Raw genomic sequence first — 21,220 nt, 5'->3', positions numbered from 1 at the left:
GCGGGGAGCGAACAGACACGACGCGAGAGAGGTCGAGTAACTGTGGGATTAGCTCCAAATAGTGGCGTTTCTTTGTATTCCGAAGCTCAAGGAGACTTGACGCATTTGAAGAAAGGGCTTGTCCCCGCTTCTCTCCAATGTAGGAATTCTTGCCCACTACAGGAGGTGCACACACTGCTCCTTTTACGGTGCAGGCGATAGAACCCCTAACAACGACGCTCACGCCGGATGGGCTGCTCGTGTATCACTCGAAGCGCGTTAACCCACCCCCGCGCCTGCGTTCACGCCGCTTCGCGGTGACGGTGTGCGGCTGCTAATTACAAATCTATTAACCCACCTAGCCCCCCCACCCCCCGTACACACCGCTTTGCGGCGTCCGGTCGGCAACCCAAGCCCCGCTGCCCCCCATGCACTTCCGTAAATAGAGTCGATACGATTTAGTTTAGCGATGTTTCGTCAACAACATTCGTTTTTTTTAGTGTTAATGGTAAAAAAGAAATGTAAATATCGCCAAATGCCTCGACAAAACAAAATGTTCGAGAAAAAAAATAAAAAGAAGTAAGCCGGCCCACACCATAAATAGAACCCGGGTCTGACACGTATGAGGCAGACATCTCACCACTAAGTTACGCTACCTCTTCGGAAACTCGCATTGCATCCGCTGCCTATGTTGACGGCGGCAGCGCCTGTCTCCAAGCAAGCAAGCAAAACTTTATTTTGTGTAAGGGCCTACGTCCTGGTCTGGACGGCCCGTCCGGCCCATGTCTCGCGGATGGATTCCGTAAGGTTACCGTGTAGCCTTGTTCGTGGAGCAAGGCTTTACGAACCAGTCAATCCGGCGTGCGTGAGCACCGTTGCTAGGGTTTGTATCGCCTGCGCGTTAAAAATATGCCCGCGCGGGTCGAGGGGCAGTGCCCTTGGTATTCCTTGGGCGCCGCCGGCCTGTGTCTGCTCTGCCCAGTGGCGGCCGTTCCAGGGGGGGCAAAACGCATGCCTTGCCCCCCCACTCTGAGAACTGGGGGGGCAAGTGCCCCCCTTGCCCCCCCGGTTGGTACGCCCATGGCTTTGTGTCGTAACTATTGCATTTTGTCAGCATCACCCTGGTAGTCTTCTGCCCTGTGTGAACATATGTGCCTTGTTTTATGCCTTCTGAGTTTTCTGGGTTCCAACTTATTCTGTAATTAGTTACATTCTAAATTTAAAAATAAAGTATATCTATTCTTAAATTCTTTTTTACTCCTCAATTTTGTATTTAAATGCTTATCTAGGATTATTTATTCGATTGTTCGCTCATTTATATTTCCTCGTTTATTTGTTTGACCCTCGAAAGGGCAGCAGATTCCTAGTCCCTGAGCCCAAAACAATCCTGCTAAGCTTTCTCCACGAGCACTAATGGAAACACTTATTTGACTACCGTAAATTCCTTAATGGCGCCCACTCAACATGAAAATATAAATGGAGAAAAATGTGGTGTGGGCTATCTTTGGGATTGCGACGGCAAACCTTTATCAGAAATTAATGAAAAACACTGGGGCACACGCTGCAAACCATCGTGATGCGATAACTGATGCTGCAGACCGTGGATGCGGCAACTTGGCGTTTTACGCCGCAATAAACGCGCGGGAATTCGCTACAAACTCCCGTGTCACGGGAAAGCATATCACAGATTGGTGTTTTGTTGCGCAAAGGACACATGGAAACAGGGCCGCCTTTAGGGGTGGGCGACCAGGGCGGTCGCCCAGGGCGCCATCAATAGGGGGCGCCGCTGCGCCCCCCTTTTGAAAAATATTTTAGCTTTTTTTTATTTATTAGAACACAGCGCCCTTCGTTTTCGGAATGCGGTTATTGCTTGACGAAACGCTGGTGTTTCGGCCATTTCTCACATATTTACTAACAGCGTGATGTCGTACCTAGTAGATAGGGGCGTATCTCGACCACGACGGGGGGGGGGGGGGGGGGGGGGGGGGGGAGGGGGGGGTAGGTAGGTAGGTAGGTAGGTAGGTAGGTAGGTAGGTAGGTAGGTAGGTAGGTAGGTAGGTAGGTAGGTAGGTGGGTGGGTGGGTGGGTGGGTGGGTGGGTGGGTGGGTGGGGGGGTGGGTGGGTGGGGGGGTGGGTGGGGGGGTGGGGGGGGGGGGGGGGGGGGGGGGGGGGGCGGGCGCCACGGCCGGAGTTTGCCCAGGGCGCTTGATGGTGTAAAGCCGGGCCTGCACGGAAACCCGCTGCAAACTTGCATTTCACTGGAGTGAATGCAGCAGATTGCAGATGCAGCAGATTCGAATTTCGTGGGACATTTAACATGCAATAACCCACTACGAACTTGCCTGTCATAGGAACTGCACGCGCAGATCGTGGACAATAACACGGGAACCCACTATGAACTTGCATGTCCAGGGAACGAATACCACAGATAACAGATGCAGCAGATTCGCATTCTACGACGCACTAAACACGCGGGGAACAACTTGCGTGTCACGGGAACTGATATTGCGCATGCAGATCATGGGCAAAAATGCGGGAACCCACTAGGAACTCGCTCGTCACACATTACCGCAGATTGTTGTGATTCTCATCGATCATAGTCTGATGTCTGGAATTGGTATGTTGTGGAGCCAGAAAGACGGGATGGGCAATTTCTCGGGGGATTGCATGCTTACGAGATTTTGCGGTATGGCACAGCTTGACAGTGAAGGGTAATCTGGCTAGTACAGCGTAACTGCAAACTTTAATGGGCATCACCCACTAGCATTTATACGCATGCATGCCGGTATTGCCAATGGGAGTCGAATTGTTGCATTGGTTGTTCCAAAGCTGCTCCAAACAGTTTTTTTGACACAAAGGTGCTCAAAAAGGCTCCGACTGGAAACTGGCTTGGAGGCACATTGGGTTTGGAGCCAAGGAGGGCGGGGGTGGGGTGTGCAGAGCTCGCTGTACCTGTTTGGCGGCACGCTGCGGGACGGGCGCACGGCCAACGACCTGTGGCGGTGGGACCCCTCGGGGCGCAGCTGGTCCCAGCTGTCCCCGACGCAGCCCGAGTGCCAGAACGAGCTGTGCCCGCCCCTCACGGCCACGGGCCACTCGGCCGTCGTGGTGGACGCCACCATGCTGGTCTTCTTCGGCCACAACCCGGACTACGGCTACCTGAACGTCGTCCAGGAGTACGCCTTCGGTACGCCCTTCCAGTTGTGCAATGTTGATTCTAACACGAGCATCTGACTCTCGGGAATTGCGTTAACCTCTCCTGAGTCAAAATAAATATATTGTATCGTATCGTAACATTAAATGTTATTTGATGAAGACTTAAATATCTGAATGTCCAAGTTAAAGATGTCGATACCGTCGTGTGCAGTTCCCAGGACTCATTGCATCGATTTCTTTGACCGCGGAAGCGCGAGTAACCCTCGGCATTCTCGGAATTACTTGCAGCACATAAATACGGATACCCGACGTGAGAATTGACTGTACCAAAGGTGACAGCTGGGCTAGTTGGTGTGGGCTGAACATAATGTAGGTAAAACATTGAAATGCTTAAAAACCCTCCGATATTTCAGTCTGTCGGCTGAAAAGACAAAAATGAAAAAAAGTGATATATGCATTAGACTCGCGGAAGCAAAAAGCGCGACAGGAGAAAAGGATGATACCGCATGGTGGGTCTCCGTGCGCAGGTTCGGACAAGTGGGAGATTGTGCAGACGAGGGGGGCCATTGTGAAGGGCGGCTACGGCCACTCGTCGGTGTACGACCCCGTGGAGCGGCAGGTGCTGGTCTTTGGGGGCTACCACTCGCAGACCACCACCGGGGTGGTCGTGGACTGCCTGTACGCCTACCGACCCTCGGAGCGCCTCTGGTGAGCAGCATTGATCTCTTTGGAGAAGCGTCCTCTGCGATGGTGGACGCTCGGTTACCACTCTGCCTCTTGCGACGGAGTTTGTTGCTGCTCCGGGTGTGAGACGCAGGCCGCCCTGACGCCCGTCTGGGACGCAGGACCCTCCTGGCGCCCAGCTCTTCGCACCGCTACTTGCACAGCGCGGTGCTGCTGCATCGGACGATGCTGGTTTTTGGGGGCAACACGCACAACGACACCGCCTTCAGCACGGGCGACAAGTGCTTCTCGGCTGACCTGCTGGCCTACGACCTCGGTGAGGGCCACACTCTTTGCCGCCCGTCCCAAATAGAGAGAAGACTATGGGCCAGTCGTTGTATGGAAGCACCAAAAGGACGACGAAAACCACAGACAGCCACTTGCAACTCGTTCTTGCCCGAAACAAGAATGAAACGACGAGGGATATATTAGGGCTGGCACGTGTGTTGGCACCCCCTCGATGATGTTGCTCGGCTCTGAGGTTGCATGCTTGAAATACTCTGAGTGATAAACATTAGTGCAATTAAAAATGTAGATTCACGATGCACTTTGCCTAGGCCACGCTTCTTTTTGATATTGCGGTGGTGTCGTATGAAGAAGCACGTGAGTGGGAATGCGCGTGTAGAGGAGGACGAGAACAAGTTCAGAGGGCCAGTGTTCTCAGTTCCTTCAGGGTTCTTTGCGCACCTCTCGGTAACGGCTGTTTAGGTTTTTTCCAGTTTTGAACCCGAGTTGCAAGTAGTGCTCTGTGCTGTTGGTCGCCTTTAGAGCACCTTTTTTTAATATGTTATTTTTATTCATTCATAACCTACAGTGTTTGCACGATTGTAATGTGCAGGTATATCTAGAGCTCAAATATTTGGAAAATAACTCTATGCCGATCGTACTGTGCAGGTAAAGAAAACTGAAGGCTAAACACATACCTCATAGAACAGTTTTTTTAGTTTTTTTACTTAGACAAAAAAACTTAGTTTTTTTTGTCTAATGATTGGGAAATAAAAGTAGGAATTTTAGATAAATGTTCTTATCAATGCCAAAGTGTTCACACACCGTTTGGTCTCAATAGTCTGCGGCCAAGTTCAAGTAAGTTCCACGACGAGGTATCTTTAAAAAAAAAACCACTGAAAAGAAAAAAAATTTTTTTTAACATTCGAATGGGGACTTGCATGTAAAAAAATAATGCAAAAAAAACAACAACTTTTGTTTAGAGCAATAAGGACAGCGCAGGACGCAATTTAGTCGGTAGCCACCTCCTTTTCACTTGTGTTCTCTCGGCATGTCGGGCGCTGTGATGAGAGGTGTATCGGCTTGGCCACCACATTGAGGTGGTGGGAGGGTAGCATCATCTCGTTGAGGTGGAAAGAGTGCATGACCATTCCGTGACGTCGTAAACTTTGCGCGCAGAATTTGAAATAAATCTCGCGTTGTCAATATTGGTCTAAAAATTTTTTTTTGGTGTCAGAATTATTTTTAGACACGCGTGTCCCAACCAGACTGTTTAAAAAGAACATTCTTTTTCTTTTCAGTGGCCCTTTAAGGGGGACGCGGGCTTTGAAAAACAAAAAATGGCAAAAAGATTATTTTTAGAAATTAATATTTTTGGGTTGTATATCTCATAAACTACCTCGTTCGTAATTATCAGCACCTAATACAACGAGGAAATATTTAAAAGCAAATATTTATGAGGCGTGGGTAGCGTCCAAGTGACTGTCAAGTGAACGTCAAAATCAACCCCAGCTTCGCGTGCTCGCCATTCCCGACGCATTTGGCCCACGGCTGCCATCTTGGTCTTGTTACGAAGGTGAATTCTCTCTCTTTTGTTTGCCGGCTCCCAAAGTAGCGTCGGCTGCGTGGTTATGGCGTGGTCACCGTTCTTCCGTGTCGCAATTGCAAGAACGTGATTGGACAGAGCGATCGCTCTGTCCAATGAGAGAATGCGTGAACATGCCCTTTCTTTACGGTCAATGACCGGAGGTCACTTGTATGTACACTGCAGAGACTGTCTGTGTCATCCTATCTTTGAAGGTACCATAATCATTGGCAGGAGGCGTACAAAAGTGCAGAGACAGGTGCTGGAGGCACATGCAATAGAAAAAGCTGGCTCTGCGTCAGCCAGCCTTCAATTTATCTACACGAAAAAGAGATAGATTTTATAGGTCACTAGTGACCGACACGCCATTGGTTGTTACGGCGTTGCTTGGCTTTGTGGTGTTTTTCTCGTTTGAGCCATTTTTAATAGAACTTCAGTTCATAGTTAGCACTTGTCCTGTGCTCTACTCTCGTTGTCCTTGTCTTTTTGCGCGCTGTTCCTAATTTCTTATTTCAAGTGCTGTTTTCTCGGAACAGATTTTTTCCCCTGCCGTGGCTGCTCGTCCCAGCAATATCTCGGGAACTGCTCAATGGATTTTTGTGCTGTCTTTTTTATTCTGTTCCTATATAACTTTGTGAGGGCATAACAGCCCTTTTCTTAAAAAGTTGCATTATAAATTTTTTGACAAACTTTTATTCACATTTTTACCGACTACATAAAATTCAAACTTTTGCCAAAATTTTTAACAAAGAAATTTAATAAAAGGGCTCTGTTATACCCGGAGGAACCTATCCAGGGGTGATCATAACAAAATTTATACTGTTACTACCTTTTTCAGATTCCCCAGGCCTGGGATAAGGAACGGATGTGGACAATTTTAATAAATATTTGTAACTTGGGAAATAGAATGCGCAGCTCCATGAAACTTTGCAGTTCTTCTTATGTCTGTGTTATAAACACACCCTGTAAATTCTGTTCAGATATCTCGAGAAATAAGGAAGTTCTCATTCATTCCCCACATCCTCCTTTAAAAAAACCTGAAAAGATAAAAATGCTTTTTTTAAACAGTCTGGTTTGGACACACATGTCAAAAAAGAAATTTTACCCCCAAAAAAAAAATTTTTCTAGAGCAATATTGATGGGGGAAGATTTATTTAAAATTCTGCGCGCGAAGTTCATGACGTCGCGGGTCCTTCCGGAATGACCATCTCGGTCGTGAAGGCGAAGCCAACCGACCTCTCCTCCACGCACCCGAAATGCCGAGAGAGAAAACAGGTGGAAAGAAGGTGACTGCCGACGAAACCGCGTCTTACGCCGTCAGTATTGCTCTAAAAAAATTTTTTTTTGCGTGAAATTTGTTTTTTTACGTTTTTGTCCCAATTAGAATGTTAAAAAAACAACTTTTTGTTTTTCTTTTCAGGGGCCCTTTAATGCACTGATACCAAACTGATGCGAGTTAGATTAATTTTGAATGTCCTCTAGTTCAGGGGTTCTCAAACTTTTTGGCCTCACGGAACCCCAGGAAGCCTCAAAAACTGCCGCGGAACACTCCCCCTCCCCCTCCATATTTGCCGACCGAGAAGCAACAGATGCACAATTGTAGGCAATTTCGCTTGCGTTGCTCCCCATATATCCCCACCATATCAATCGCAATGTCAGGACAAAGTGAGATGAAGGCGCTTTGCATGGTCCTGCCGTGCAGCCTGCGGCGTGGGGGTTGCAATATGGGTGTTGGTGGAACCCATGAGACCAGCTCGTGGAACCCCTGTGTTCCCCAGAGCTCAGTTTGAGAACCCCTGCTCTAGTTTATTAATTAAGGTTTCAGTGTCAGAATCCCACACAAGAGTGGCATATTCTAAGATGGAACGCACATTACAAATGTATAAAAATTGTTTGACGGCGCGTCTTTCCAGTTCCTCTTAGTAAAATTAAGTACACTTACGCTTTCATAGTTATAAATTCAACGTGACTACTCTACGTCAGGTTGGTTGAAAAGATAACGCTCAAATATTTTACATCCTCCAACCAGCGCAATCTTATTTGCATCTAGATAGAAATTAATCTAGATGATTAGCTGCTTCCTGCTAACGCGGATGCAAATTTGTTGGACCGTGTGAGTATTTGGTCAAGATCCTCTACTGAGAAAAAGGACATTGCCTGAGCTTGGAGTCCTCGCATGTATAGGGCATTTTGGAAGGGTCATCCAAGCAATAGCAGAAGTTGGCATCCTCATTTTGGCCCGGTTTCTTGCAGAGTGTGACTCGTGGCAGACGCTGCCTGGGCCGTCCTCTATGCAGCTGGAGCGCTTTGGGCACTCGGCCGTTGTCTACAACCAGTGAGTGGGCTTGATGGGTTCCCACTCTTCCCAAAAGACGTTTTAAGAGCCACTAAAGAAACTTTTCCCTCTTTTAGAAACCAAAGTGGCACAGTACTACGCACCATGTTGCGAGGCTCGTTTAAGTGGTTCCGAGGCAGGCTTCTATTTTGCAAGCGACGTTTCAAGATTCAAGTGCGTCTCAGAATCTCACCTAACTCAAAATGGGTCTCGCTATGCAAATATTTCGCCAAAAAATTTTCTCGTATTTTGTGCTCTGTGTGTCTGGGAGAGAGGAGGACGAATTGACACGGACAGACACTCACTTCAAACCGATTTATTGCGAGGCCATCCAAACACTCGCACATACTTCGGTGACCACTCGACACTTTACTCCGTCCAAGAAAGTAATCTCTTTATCTAATAAACGGATTCACAATTGTCGCCCTTCCTTTTGATAAAGAATGCTTCAACAATCTCAGTTTTTTCTTTTGTTGATTCTAAGCAAGGTTCTCACCCACAACGCTTGCAATGTTCTCAAAGATGCCATCCCAAATTGTTACGTACGGAAAGTCTGCGCTTTCTTGTTCTGTCATCGAAGCAGCGAGCTGTCTGGTCAATGTACAGAGTATAGTTGCCCGCAGCTAAGAGGCACCTCGTGGATAACATTATAGACAATATCAATACACCAGTTGATGTGCTCCTTGGGGACACTGCGTTTTCTTCCGTCTTATCATTGGATACATCTGAGCCAGCTTAAAGAAGAAAGAGAAGATTGTGTGAAGCTGTGTGCGTGTGGACAATGGCATGCACCCTTTTCCTATCAGGTTTTTCTCGAGAGCGTTTTGCTTCGTGCGTTTGATTGCTTTAAAATTTCAAACGATTCAACAGAAAGGCCCTCAAGAAGAAGGACAAAAGAAAAGGGTGCATGTCATTCCAGACATGCATGGAGTTTCACTTAACATAAAGAAGAGTGCTGGTTGATACAAAGCTGGCTCGGATCTTTCCGATGATGACAAGGCCTTCAGGGGCTGTCCTGATATTTAAGGGCTGTCCTATAGGATTTTTTCCCCAAAGGTGCCAAATTGTGCCCTTTGGGGCCTGGGCTGCTAGGCAGTGAAGAGAGTGACATCAGCTTCATTGATCGTAAATGGTGCAGTCAAACGCCTTTATGACCAAGTCCTAGTACGGGTAGCTTCATCAGAGTAGTTGAGAGTAGTTGAGCGTGAGAAATCGATCGCACGAAATTAAATTAGGGCTATTGCATATTGATGCATTTGCGTGACATTCGAGATGTTTTAGGTAGGGATGCCGCAAACTTTTTTCGAACCGAAGTTTCGACTATCGAATCAAGTGGTTCGAAAGGTTCGAAAGACTTCAAATTTTCAAACTTTCTACAGTATAGACCACTTACAACGTAACCGCTTATAGTGCAGGACCGGGTATAACGCGGTTTTTTTAAACCACCGGTTCACCTCCCATAGAACGCCATGTAATTACATACCGCTTAAAATGCAGGCGCGCGAAGGGAAATACCGGTTATAGTACGGTTTTTGGCACAGCCCGCCGACCGCGCCGACGACCGGAGCAGCGAGCTCGCTTCCCTGTGCAACACTAGATAACGGCGCTGACGGCGCGAGCCGCAAACTGCACTCGCGGGGCAAGGAGGTTGCTCGAAAACGCGGGAGAAGCGAAGAGACAGGCTTCAGTTGCCATAGCGACGGAGGGACGCACGCACGAGTCGCTCACGTGCGTGCGTCCCTCCGCTGCGTTGGAAACAAAGAAACAAACAACCGCAACGACAGACCAATCGCAGGTCGAGGAGAAGTGTTCGCGCGCGTTGCATGCCGGTCGCAAGCGTCGGTTGTGATCAACGTCGTAGACGGCGTGCATCTCATCGTTCTGCGTAAAAGCGCTATCCTTGACTCTGAATTTTCGTTGTGTGTCGCTATGATAACCCAGCACGTACTAGAAGGGAAGATCCACCTACTCGTGCGGCGATGTCGTGACGGCGCTCTCAAGACGGCAGAAACGCCCGTGTCGTCGTGTTTGTTTACTTCGACTACAGTGGTGATTTCTAAGCATTTGTGTCCTCGAACATCGCCCGGATTTCTTATTTGGCGCATTTCATGCGTGTGCTCAAGTTCAAGGTATTACTGGCGCGTACCGTATGAAGGATGCGAATTTTCACGCGTTTTCATCTCCGGAGAAAAGGGATTAGGGTTAGCAATCCTGAACGCTCGCGACGTCCGTCCGCAACCCGCGACGCCGTTAAAAGGCTGCGCCAGGCAAAAGCCGCTCATTTCTTTTAAAATGTGTGACACACTTGAGACATAACTGTACTAGTCTATTGAAATAAAGACTTTCCTCAAACTAAGCTTATTTTTTCATCTAACATAAAATAAATTCTTTTACAAAGGTAAGTTTTCTCATGGCATGTATTTTGGCCTGAAAAATTGATGTTTTGGTTATAGTGCGGTACCGCTTATAGTGCGGATTTTCGCGAATCCCGAGACATACGTTATATGCGGTCTACACTGTATATTGTAAAATTCAGCGGAAGTCGAATTTTCAAACTTGTTAAACTAACAAGTTCGACACTTTTCGAACCGTCGAACTTCTGACGCTAAAAAATTCGATTCTTTTCAAACTTATTACGCTGCAAAATTCTATGCTTGCCGAACTTTCGAATTTGATAGATAAAAAAATTCGATGATTTTCGAACTTTCGAACTAAAAAGTTCGAAGCTTTTCGAACTTTCGAACTAAAAAGTTCGAAGCTTTTCGAACTTTCGAATTTTTTACGCTAAGGAATTAAATAATTTTGAACTTTCGAACTTATTTATCAAGAGAATTCGAAAGTTTCAAACTTTCGAATGCTAAAATGCCAAAAGTTTGACAAACTTCTAACTTTTAGGGTAAAAGTTTGACATTCGTCGAACTTCGAAAGACCGGTGGACGGTTTCATTTGAATTCAAGTAGTGAGGTACATTCGTAATTTTTTTTCTCGAATTTTTACATGCGGTCTTGCGTTCCTTACGAAAGACAATGCCATTTATTTAATGTTCTGGCATGCTTAGTTTAAAAAAAAACATTCCCGAAGGGGTGAGGAAGGACGACGGTTTTTTGACGATTGTCGTTTGTGCCATATTTGAAGCCCGCTTTAGTCGAAGCTATTTATGGTAGAGATGTTAAACTTTTTAAGAATGATCATTGTAAGGTAAGTGTTGTCTTAAGATGTGATTATTGTTATTCAAGATAAGTTTCAAAGAAATGTCCAAACATGTATCTACGGGTAATTATGCCCTAAACTTGGTATTTTTTTTCGTCTAAGTTGTTTGAGGTATCGCATTTAAATTAACACTACAGACGGTACCTATCATTGCCATCTGCAGAATACAAAATAAGGTATTTATTGTTTTTTCACGTTAAGGAATGAATTAACTCATGGGAGAAGATATCTAATATTGTTCAAGTTCAGCGCGTCATTTAAAAATAAACATTTGTTTTTTCGCTTCACGTTCTTGGGACGTGTTTCTCTTAGCCTGTACGCATTTTGGTAGGAGAAACTTGTTTCGAAGTTCTGAGCCCCTGAATATGCAAGAACACAACACTTCCGGCGAATTCTTGATAGTTTTTTTTTTCTGCAGCTTTTTATCTTTGCATTTATTGTTATGTTTGTTTTTATTTTTTTTATCAGTGGCACAGTTATTTAGGTAGAAAATACATAGCTGTGAACTTTCGAACCACGAAGCATGTGACAAGTAGTGCCTTCTGACAACGAGTTTCTAACAATGACCATCTACGTGATCTTTTATGCAGTGAAGAGCGACAGTAGCTATACTTACGCATAAATAATTTCAGATTAAAATAAGCTCGACCATGCCCTCTTTCCCCGTATTGTTTTCTTTAACAGTCTCAAATATCTGGAAGGGGGAAAGGGGGGCTGGAGCCCCCCTTCCCCCCGTTTTTCCTCTTCGAACGCTACTGGTATGGTAGAACGCTCCTCGACCTCGAGTTGTGTCGGCTTCTATGCTTTTTGCGAGGCGTTTCCTCCGTCCCGGAAAATAAACCTTCACAGCAATTACAAACTTAATTTACTATATGCCAGCGTCACTCGGGTGGCGTTCGATCGGATTACTTCTAGCGTGCAAGGGGTAGGGCAGTAGTTTGCCAGGTCGCTTCAACCTCCTGCCCGTCCCTGGCCGTTTCGAACTGGATGAGTATTGTAACACAGTGCGTTTGTGGGATCACTACTGTGTGATGCACGCTAAAGCCCCCCCCCCCCCCCCCCCCCGGGCTGGCGGCTATGGTCACTCGTCACACTGCACTGGCAAATATTCCAGCACATCTGGGACGCTCAAAAGAGAATCGAAACCTTCGAACTTTTCGAACTTCATTTAGAAAGAAGTTCGAAATCTTCGAATTTTTCAAACTTTATGTCTATAAAAATTCGAAGCGTTCGAAATTTTTGAATTTTATCTCCAAAAAATTTTGAAATCTTCGATATTTTCGAATTTCAGATCCCAAGAAATTTGAAATTTTCAAATATCTCGAATTTCAATTTAGGAAAGTTCGAAATCTTCGAATTTATCGAACCTCAAATAAAAAAACATTTGAAATATTCGCACCCGAAATTTTAGAAACCGTGAATGCTTCAAACTTTTCTAATTCAAAACTGCACTGTGATCGAAAGTTGCGAATTTTTTTAATTCGAACCTCGGTCGGTACGAAAATATAGAAATTTTGCGAATTCGAACCTCAGTTCGCTTCAAAAATATCAAAACCTTTCGAAATCGAACCTAGGGTGGTTCACGACATCCCTAGTTTTAGGAAACAGTATAGCTCCAAATATAGTATGAGTGACATGAGAAACGAGCTTTTGTCTGTTGACAATGGGCCTTTTTCCAGTAAGCTTCTGTGCATTCGTGCACTCCCACTGTTGCCATTTTCGCAGGGCACCGAGACGGTGCTCTGCGAAAACGGCGACATCAACTTTGTTAGCATCTACCTTCGTGCGTATTTAGTCTATTTTGTTGCTTCGTTTTTTAGTATTGGTAGTATAGTGTAGACCGCATATAACGTATGTCGCGGGAGTCGCGAAAAATCACACTATAAGCGGTATCGCGCTATAACCAAAACATTATTTTTTCAGGCCAAAATACATGCCACCAGGCAACTTACTTTTGTAAAAGAATTTATTTTATGTTAGATGAAAAGTCAAGCTTAGTTTGAGGAAAGTCTTTATTTCACCAGACTAGTACGCTTCTCTCTCAAGTGTGTCACACATTTTGAAAAAAATGAGCGACTTTCGCCTGGCGCAGCCTTTTAACGGCGTCGCGGGTTGCGGACGGACGTTGCGAGCGTTCAGGATTGCTAACCCTAATCACTTTTCTCCGGCGATAAAAACGCGTGAAAATTCGCATGCTTTATATGGTACGCACCAGCAATACCTTCAACTTGAGCACAGGCATGAAATGCTCGAAATAAGAAATCCGGGCGATGTTCGAAAACACAAATGCTTAGAAGCACCACTGCAGTCGAAGTAAACAAACACGACGACACGGGCGTTTCTGCCGTCTTGAGAGTGCCGTCACGACATCGCCGCACGAGTAGGTGGATCTTCCCTTCTAGTACGTGCTGGGTTATCATAGCGACGCACAACGAAAATTCACAGTCAAGGATAGCGCTTTTACGCGGAACGATGAGCTTCCACCACGCCGTCTACGTCGACGATCACAACCGACGCCATGTTTGCGGATAGAAGCAGCCGGCCTACGACCGGCATGCAACGCACGCGAACACCTCTCCTCGACCTGCGATTGGTCTGTCGTTGCGGTTGTTTCCAATCATCGCAGCGGAGGGACGCACGCACGTGAATGACACGTGCGTGCGTTGCTCCGTTGCTATGGCAACTGAAGCCTCTCTCTTTGCTTCTGCCCACTTCTTCGAGCAACCTCCTTGCCCCGCGAGTGCCGCTTGCGGCTCGCGCCGTTATCTAGCGCCGCACAGGGAAGCGTGCTCGCTGCGCCCGTCAGTCGGCACAGCCGCCGGGCTGTTCCAGAAACCGCACTATAACCGGTATTTCCCTTTGCGCGCCTGCATTTTAAGCGGTATGTAAATACATGGAATTCTATGGGAGGCGAACTGCTGGTTTAAAAAAGCCCCGTTATACTTGGTCCTGCACTATAAGCGGTTATGTTGTAAGTGGTCTATACTGTATGGGGAATAAAAAGCAGCAAAAACCGGTACAACGGCATGATGCCAATGTATTTTGACGGGTGAAGGCACGTTGGGCTGCTCTTCATCCAGACTGCGCTCGTTACTCAACAGAGGTCCATTGACTGATAAAAAGGGGGAATGGTGGCAGAGTCTGCTAGGGCATTGCAGCTCGAAGCAGCTGGCCCGAAAGGAATCCAGGCATCTTAGCCTTCACCACTGCGTGACACAGTTTAAACACCACGCTCTGCCACTGGCAAGGTTTGTCATCCACAGCCGAGAAACCAGGCGCTTCTTGCTGCAGACTAATTTCCCACCATTTAAACTTGACCGACTTTCCGAAATAGGAATTGCGACAGTCATTACGCCACCGACATGGAACCCCCCCCATTCGATCATGCGGCAAAGGCGTTCGCCGACCACATAAGTTTGGCCTTTCTTAAATCGGGCAGCGGCCTGTCCCTTCACGCATCATTCGAAGGAGGCTCTCGAAGCAGCTGCACTGCTGTCGATTGTGCGTAGAGTCGCTAGACGGCGTAGGAACGGGAGCATCGGGCACCATACGGCAGCACGGCATAATCGGCCGTGCACTCAGCACTAGTGGTGCAAAACTATCGATAGTCGCTAGAAATTTGACTATCGATAGTGAAAAAACTATCGATAGTCCTATCGATAGTTGACTATCGAAAAACTATCGATAGTACCATCGGTAGTGCACAATAGAAAAATTATCGATACTACTATCGATAGTCGACTATCGAAAAATTATCAATAGTACTATCGATAGTCGACTAGAGAAAAACTATCGATAGTACATCAATAGTCGACCATCGAAAAAACTATCGTTAATCAGCTGTCTGAAAACTATCGATAGTCGACTATCGTAAACCTATCGATGGTACTGTCGACGATTTACTATCGATAGTTTTGCGACACTAGTAGTTTGCATCGCTCCCTCTTCTCTTTTTATCGCTTTATTTTTTTTTTCAAATGGGACAGCAACTAGCCCAGGTACTTACCATCCCAACTTTCGTTAGCTTTCAGTGATGACGAAGACGGGAGTTTGGGCGAGGAAAGAAGTGGAGGCGAGCGGTAGGGCAAGGGTAAGACGGGCCAGGGAGGAGGAAGCAGACGGAACGCTGGAGAAGAGATGGGGAAACCTCCCTCTCTCTTTAGTGTTCCTTCTGCTTCTCCCTTCCCGGCCCGTCTTACTCTCGAACTGCCTTCTTGAGTTGTAACGGACTATAGTGGTGCAAAACTATCGATAGCACTATCAATAGTCTCCAGAAATGTGACTATGGACAATAAAAAAACTATTGATAGTCGATTATCAAAAATCTATTGATAGTACTATCGATAGTCTACTATCGGAAAACTATCGACAGTACTATCGATAGTCAACTATCAATAGTTCTGAGACACTATCAGTAGTTTTTGAAAAACTATCGCAAGTATCAATAGTCAATTCATCGATAGTTTTGCATCACTACTCAGCATGCGGTGGCTGCAGTCTGAGGATAGGGAGAGGTGCACAACCGAGCCGACCGAGCTCTTTTTTGCATCTGTCCGCACAAAGAGTCTCTGCAGCTCTACTGATTTCGCTTAGATTTTAGCGTTGCAGGTAAAGTCGCAGACCATTCCTTCACCGCACATCGTCGCTCCAAGGCGAAATAATTTGGGACTCCGATCGAGCGAAATTGGGAATCTTGGACCCTGGCGAAGATCGTCGCCTCGGTCGAACGAGTGCCGAGACCACATAAAGCATTTGCAACTGCCGACAGAAATACTTCTTCTACGTTGTCGCGCTTTTACGTAGCCAAGCCGGCAGCACGCCGGGCTCACACTTGGGTGGGTCGAGTTGGATTTCTGGCACTGCGCGTCTTTTCACATTCTTTTTATGTGAGTAGAAGGTTGGAGAAGGTTGGAGAACCGCCTAGCTTGTTCGTGTTCCGAATGTATAGTTTGAGAAGGATCGGGGCAGAATATTCTAGGCTCCCGGGAAGGTTTAAAAAGAGCTAGATTGGTACAAGGGGGTCTTTCGCCCGTGCTCGCTTCTGCCGTTACGCCACTGTCGACGGCCGTTATTTTCCCTTCCATCTCGTTTTGTTTGAGTGCATGTTCGCTCTGCGTTTCGTTTGCTCCTGGGTTTCATCGCCTCCTCAATTGTCGTTCGTGACAATATATTCTCTCGTTTGCGGGAGTCCTTTGAAATGTGCCGACATACGTACAAAATAAGAAAACAGGTGTGCGCATTGCCCGGACGGACCGTCGAGTGGCGCATACTCGATGGCGTGAGCATAGAAGCAAGCATGAGCGCGTGGCGGAGGCGCAACGCCACCTTTGTCGCACCGCTTCTGTTGCCGCGCGTTCTCGGTTTTGGCATGGCAACCCAGAAGCGGCACAAAAACGAGACGGACAGCACAAAGCTCCAAAAGCTCCATTTTGGAACTTTGGAAGCTTCGGAGCTTGGACTGCTTCGTTCAACAAAAATATTTGTTAAAGAGGAACTTGTTGTAGTAGTCTGAGAAACACATTGAACACATAGGAGATTGGCCGCGACTTTATTTCACTCTGTTAAATGGGCGTTTTCAAAGTTTTCGTTATAAAGGCGTTTGACTGTACGGGCACCAACTGGATGCATAGCCAGTCTTGTCATGGATTCATTGCAAGTCAAAAGCATTGTGGAAATTTATAACTTGAGGCAGTGTCGGATGAATCGGACCGAGACAAAATTTGATACGATTAGACTCTATGGCTTAGTGAATTTGTCCATGCAGTGAAGTTAGAGTGCACTACTAGGGTTGGCAGAGGAGGGCCCCACGGAAACCCTCTGACCCCGCAGGTCCCTGTACATCTTCGGAGGCTTCAACGGGCAGATGCTGGCCAGCCTGGTGAAGTACACACCCGGTGAGTCAGGTCCCACAATGTTTTATGCATTCCGTTAGAAAAGGAAGGCACGCATCCTCCCTTGTGCCAGCTCCCATCCCTGCATTATAACTAGGCCGGAGACCGGCGATTGTCCGGAAAGTCGGCCAGGGTGTCTTACTGTTTATTCATTTTAAAAGAAACTCCGTATGTTGCCAATTTGTTTTGTACGGATGCCAAAAAAAGGTGATTATAGGGAAAAAAAAAACGACTACCGTAGAATACCGTGCATCCGCCCGTACCACACTAAGCACCTATACCCTAATTTGTAAGATTTGAGAAAATATGCACAGTACATTCATGTGTAAAATTTATGACCGGACAAGCGCCCATCCCCCATTTTTTCGCGATTATCTCTAAATTTTGAGTGGGCTTGCCAGTATTTTACGGTAGTAGATAAAACTTGATTTAGTGCACCTTCACCACTTAAAAGTGGTATCTGCAATTGGTGCGTGCATGAGTATATTTAAACATTCATCCTTTTTAGAGTTTGTCAACCTGTAAAACAAAACTTCCCGATGCCATAGTTTCTCCGTAATTTGTCAGATTTTAAAAGGCTTTAAAAGTCTCGTCTCAAATGCAATATTGATTGTACGTGTTTGTAGTGCTATTTGTATGCTTTCAAAATGTTATGATTTTTGAGGGAAAGGGGTTTATTAATATTATTGCGTATATGTATCGTTGACCTTTTGTTTTTACTTCCGCTTTGTTTCTCCTTTATCGTATATCCAGTATGCACAATATTCCTACTCGTGACTGCCTTGACCCTTAGCCGGGCTGTCGGTATCGTTAAATAAATAGATAAAAATTTGTTACACCTTTATAAAGCTTTGCACTTATTGTAATTCAACATTACTTGCAAACCACGGATGTTGAACCAGACCAAAGTCCGGCTACACCTTAACTCTTCCCTTACCGTGCCTATCAAAATCGATTAACCGTGATCGACAATGTGCAAGCCCCGTTGCAAAGCCTCCGATGCATTTCTGGATAAATTGCGGCATGTGGGGGTTAGAATCATAGTTATTATGACGTATGCTTGTGATTCCGAGATGCGAATTGAAGCAGACGCCAACCAGTCTACTTTTGCGGTGCTCCTGTGCATTCCTATGGGAAAACGCGCGTGCATTTTTTCTAATAACAGGAATCACCTTTGTTGGATCATAGCGAATACTAGGTAACTTTATTAACATTGTAACACTTTATTAACATTGTTTTGTTTTAGTTACAGTATTTATGTTCACCAGTGAACAATGTTAAACCTGGCTACATTTAAATCCCAAACCTCTCTTCTATAGCAGGTGTGTCAAAACCACATCCTACTCCCAGTGATGTGATTGCTGCGCCAATTGTGCCAAACTGCGCCAAGGCGCTAACCCTGCTACATCCTGCTACGTTTCGCCAACATATGGTTAATCTGCGCCAAGCCTGCGCCAAAGGACCAATTTTGGTCGCCTTTCAAAAATGAAACTAAACTGAGAACCGTGAGTTAGGTGGCACAAGACGCCGCCCGACACAAAGTACCCTGCATCAATCGTGTATTCGGTCTTGCATGATTTTTCACGGCGTCTCGCGTTTCACGCTCTCGTCGTCTCAGCATTCTCGTCTTGCGTCTTTTTTTTTTTTTAATTTGTTTAGCGATAGATGCGGTTGGTGCGGACGCTCCGACGTTAGTGTGCCGGCCGCCAGACATGCCGTCATTCGCGACTCCAGCGACCTATAGGGGGCGCCACCACCAAACAAACATGGCGGCTGAGTCCAGGTCGCGGCGGCTTGGCCGGGCCGCCTGAATGGGTGGCGCGTTCAATTTAACAGATTTTCTTTTGTTTAATGCCCAATTTTATAGGTATTTGAACTGAGACGGTGAAGTGTAGCTGGTGCAGATAAACTCGCAAAGCGTAGTTTTGTTTCGCCGGTGTTATTTTGTTCTTTTCGTGTCAAACTTTCGTTTCGGAGATTTCGTTCAAAACCGAAGCTATGGGCTCCGGAGAGACGGTAATATACTAATCAGTTTTGATCATCTGAGGAAAGCGGCGATGACTATAGAATTGTTCCACAGATAGTAACTTTTCAGCTAACTCGCATGCCTCGACCATGCGACTTATCTGTCCGCGGAATCGAGCTTTTGTGCGTATCCGCGTTTACGAAACAGCTCCAGTCGTCTGCTCGGCCATCAACACAGGCTGCAGGAAAATTACGAAAATTAAGCAACCGCTTTTTGAGCCAAGGACCATGTTAACCCGCCGGCGCCCCACTAAGCAGCTGATACTCGTATTTCAATTCAGGTTTTAGTAGCAATCGAGAAGTCATTTTGACGAGCGGGTTATGTATTATATTACGTACTATGGTCCCACTAAAGCGATATTAGTATATCCTTCGGGTTGATCATATGAGCTTAGTTGACTAGCTATTAGGTGAGCTGCTGAATAAAAGTATATTTGACAGACGAAACATACTACTTAAATTTAGCCAAATGGTTCTATAGCCGGCAGCACGGAGACAAACTGAAGAGAGTCTTCATTGAAGATCCACGCAGAACCTCTCTGCATTGAACTTTGCTTCAAATCCTGAACGGAGAAAATTAGTATTTTTTTGTGGCCGGTCAACCTGATCAATGTAGACGTATATTACTGCTGGCTTCGACGTCCTGGTAATATAAATATTGGAAGCGCGATAGGTCAAAATGCCGTGGCAGCATCTAACGTTGCGAGACTTGTCTCCCACCTTTTGAAAACAGATAATTTCCCTCATTCATCATTTGCTGCGAGCAAGTTTTCCTGAATCAAGTAATTGCGAAATCAGCCCAACTCCTTAAGTGTGGTCCAGAGGCTTTTTCGGCGAAAAGCGGCCAAGATAAATAGCCAACGCACCGACCGGCGTGGGTGGCTCAAACTTGAAGCTAACCGAACACAACCAAACTCAAGAAAAGCAGCTATCGAACCTTCCCATTCACTTGACTGCAACATTGATGTTCCCTCCAGTATCAGTTACCAAGCAGTCGTCACTTTGAATGTGATTCGAGACAGACAAGAAATCATAAAGTTTTTCCGTGATTCCTCCCCATCCAAGAAATCGAAAGCACGCGACCGTGTGCTGTGGAGTAAACGGGCTTTCAAACACGTAATAGAAGAAAACAATCTACTGAGGCTTCACCACACTAATGATCACTCAGGCAAACTTAAGAAATATTCGGACCTTCGTCAAATTACATTGTTCGCCACCGCGCCGACAACACATCTCCGCGAAAGCCACCAGAGACGCGGAGGGGCGCGGAGCGACCTGGACCGGCTGGTTCCCGGTTTTCCCGCTTGGCGGCGTCCGTTTTGCTGGAGTCGCGAATACTGTGAAACAAAACCACGTTTTTGCGCAGCGAGAGTTACTTTGTGAGCTGAAGCGCTTGCGCAACCACAGTCGCCGTGGTCGCGCGATGGCATGTGTTGCCGTCCCCACGTCGCTGCAGATATGGCGCTTTCTAAACTGAAATGCATCGACATTCCTGCTCCTGTTTAAATCATACGCTGCTATAAAAATCCCTCTTTAACTCAATGACTGCTTGGCGAAGTTTTGATTACCTAGGTTTCCCTCGGTGGGCTTTCTTTCGAGGGGGACTCCGGTACAGGAAAAATCTGCCGCGAAAGAAAGTTGGTAAAGAGAAGTGAGCTAAAGCAAAGAAGGCAATGTTCACACGCTGAACCTCCACACCGCGCTCGTTTGTCTCGAGTTCAGTCGTTGCACAACGCGCTCCAAGAGCTTTTTGACCCCGATTCGCAATGTCTTGCATCGATACGCTCAGGTTCTTTTTTTCTGTGAGTTTAGCCTGTACCTCGCCTGCCGGCCTGGCAAGCGTGCGCCGCCGGGCTGTTTTCTGTCTTATGCTGAACAGTTCCATTTTGCATACTATTTTGGGAACCAGTTGGCGACGGAGCGGAGTGGCGTGGTTTCGGTTTCAGTCGAACAGCTGTTGTTTCCGCTCGTGCGACGAAGCACGTGTAACTGCAAGTCTGCCAAAGTTGCCCTCACGTGCATGTGCACATGATTGCACGAGAGGCACCAGCCAGGACGCTTCCAATTGATTGTTTTACGTTTGCTACTTTT

At 46.4% G+C, this 21,220-nt stretch overlaps 1 protein-coding gene across 1 annotated transcript in view; it reads left to right on the top strand.

Moving 5' to 3' along the window:
• The window catches only part of LOC8031121 (attractin-like protein 1), a 119,579-nt gene that overhangs the window by 21,523 nt on the left and 76,836 nt on the right, over window positions 1-21,220 (top strand). Inside the window, exons 7-11 of the mRNA XM_040210364.3 lie at window positions 2,920-3,166; window positions 3,663-3,843; window positions 3,981-4,135; window positions 7,922-8,003; window positions 17,043-17,107. Of these exons, the coding sequence (XP_040066298.2) occupies window positions 2,920-3,166; window positions 3,663-3,843; window positions 3,981-4,135; window positions 7,922-8,003; window positions 17,043-17,107 (730 nt within the window). The remainder of the gene's footprint in view (window positions 1-2,919; window positions 3,167-3,662; window positions 3,844-3,980; window positions 4,136-7,921; window positions 8,004-17,042; window positions 17,108-21,220) is intronic.

This window comes from Ixodes scapularis, unplaced genomic scaffold, assembly GCF_016920785.2.
Source record: "Ixodes scapularis isolate PalLabHiFi unplaced genomic scaffold, ASM1692078v2 PGA_scaffold0__279_contigs__length_252992795, whole genome shotgun sequence".
In the NCBI taxonomy this organism is placed as follows: Eukaryota; Metazoa; Arthropoda; class Arachnida; order Ixodida; family Ixodidae; genus Ixodes; species Ixodes scapularis.
The sequence above is the reverse complement of the archived record's forward strand: the minus strand, read 5'-3'. Positions and strand labels throughout refer to the sequence as shown.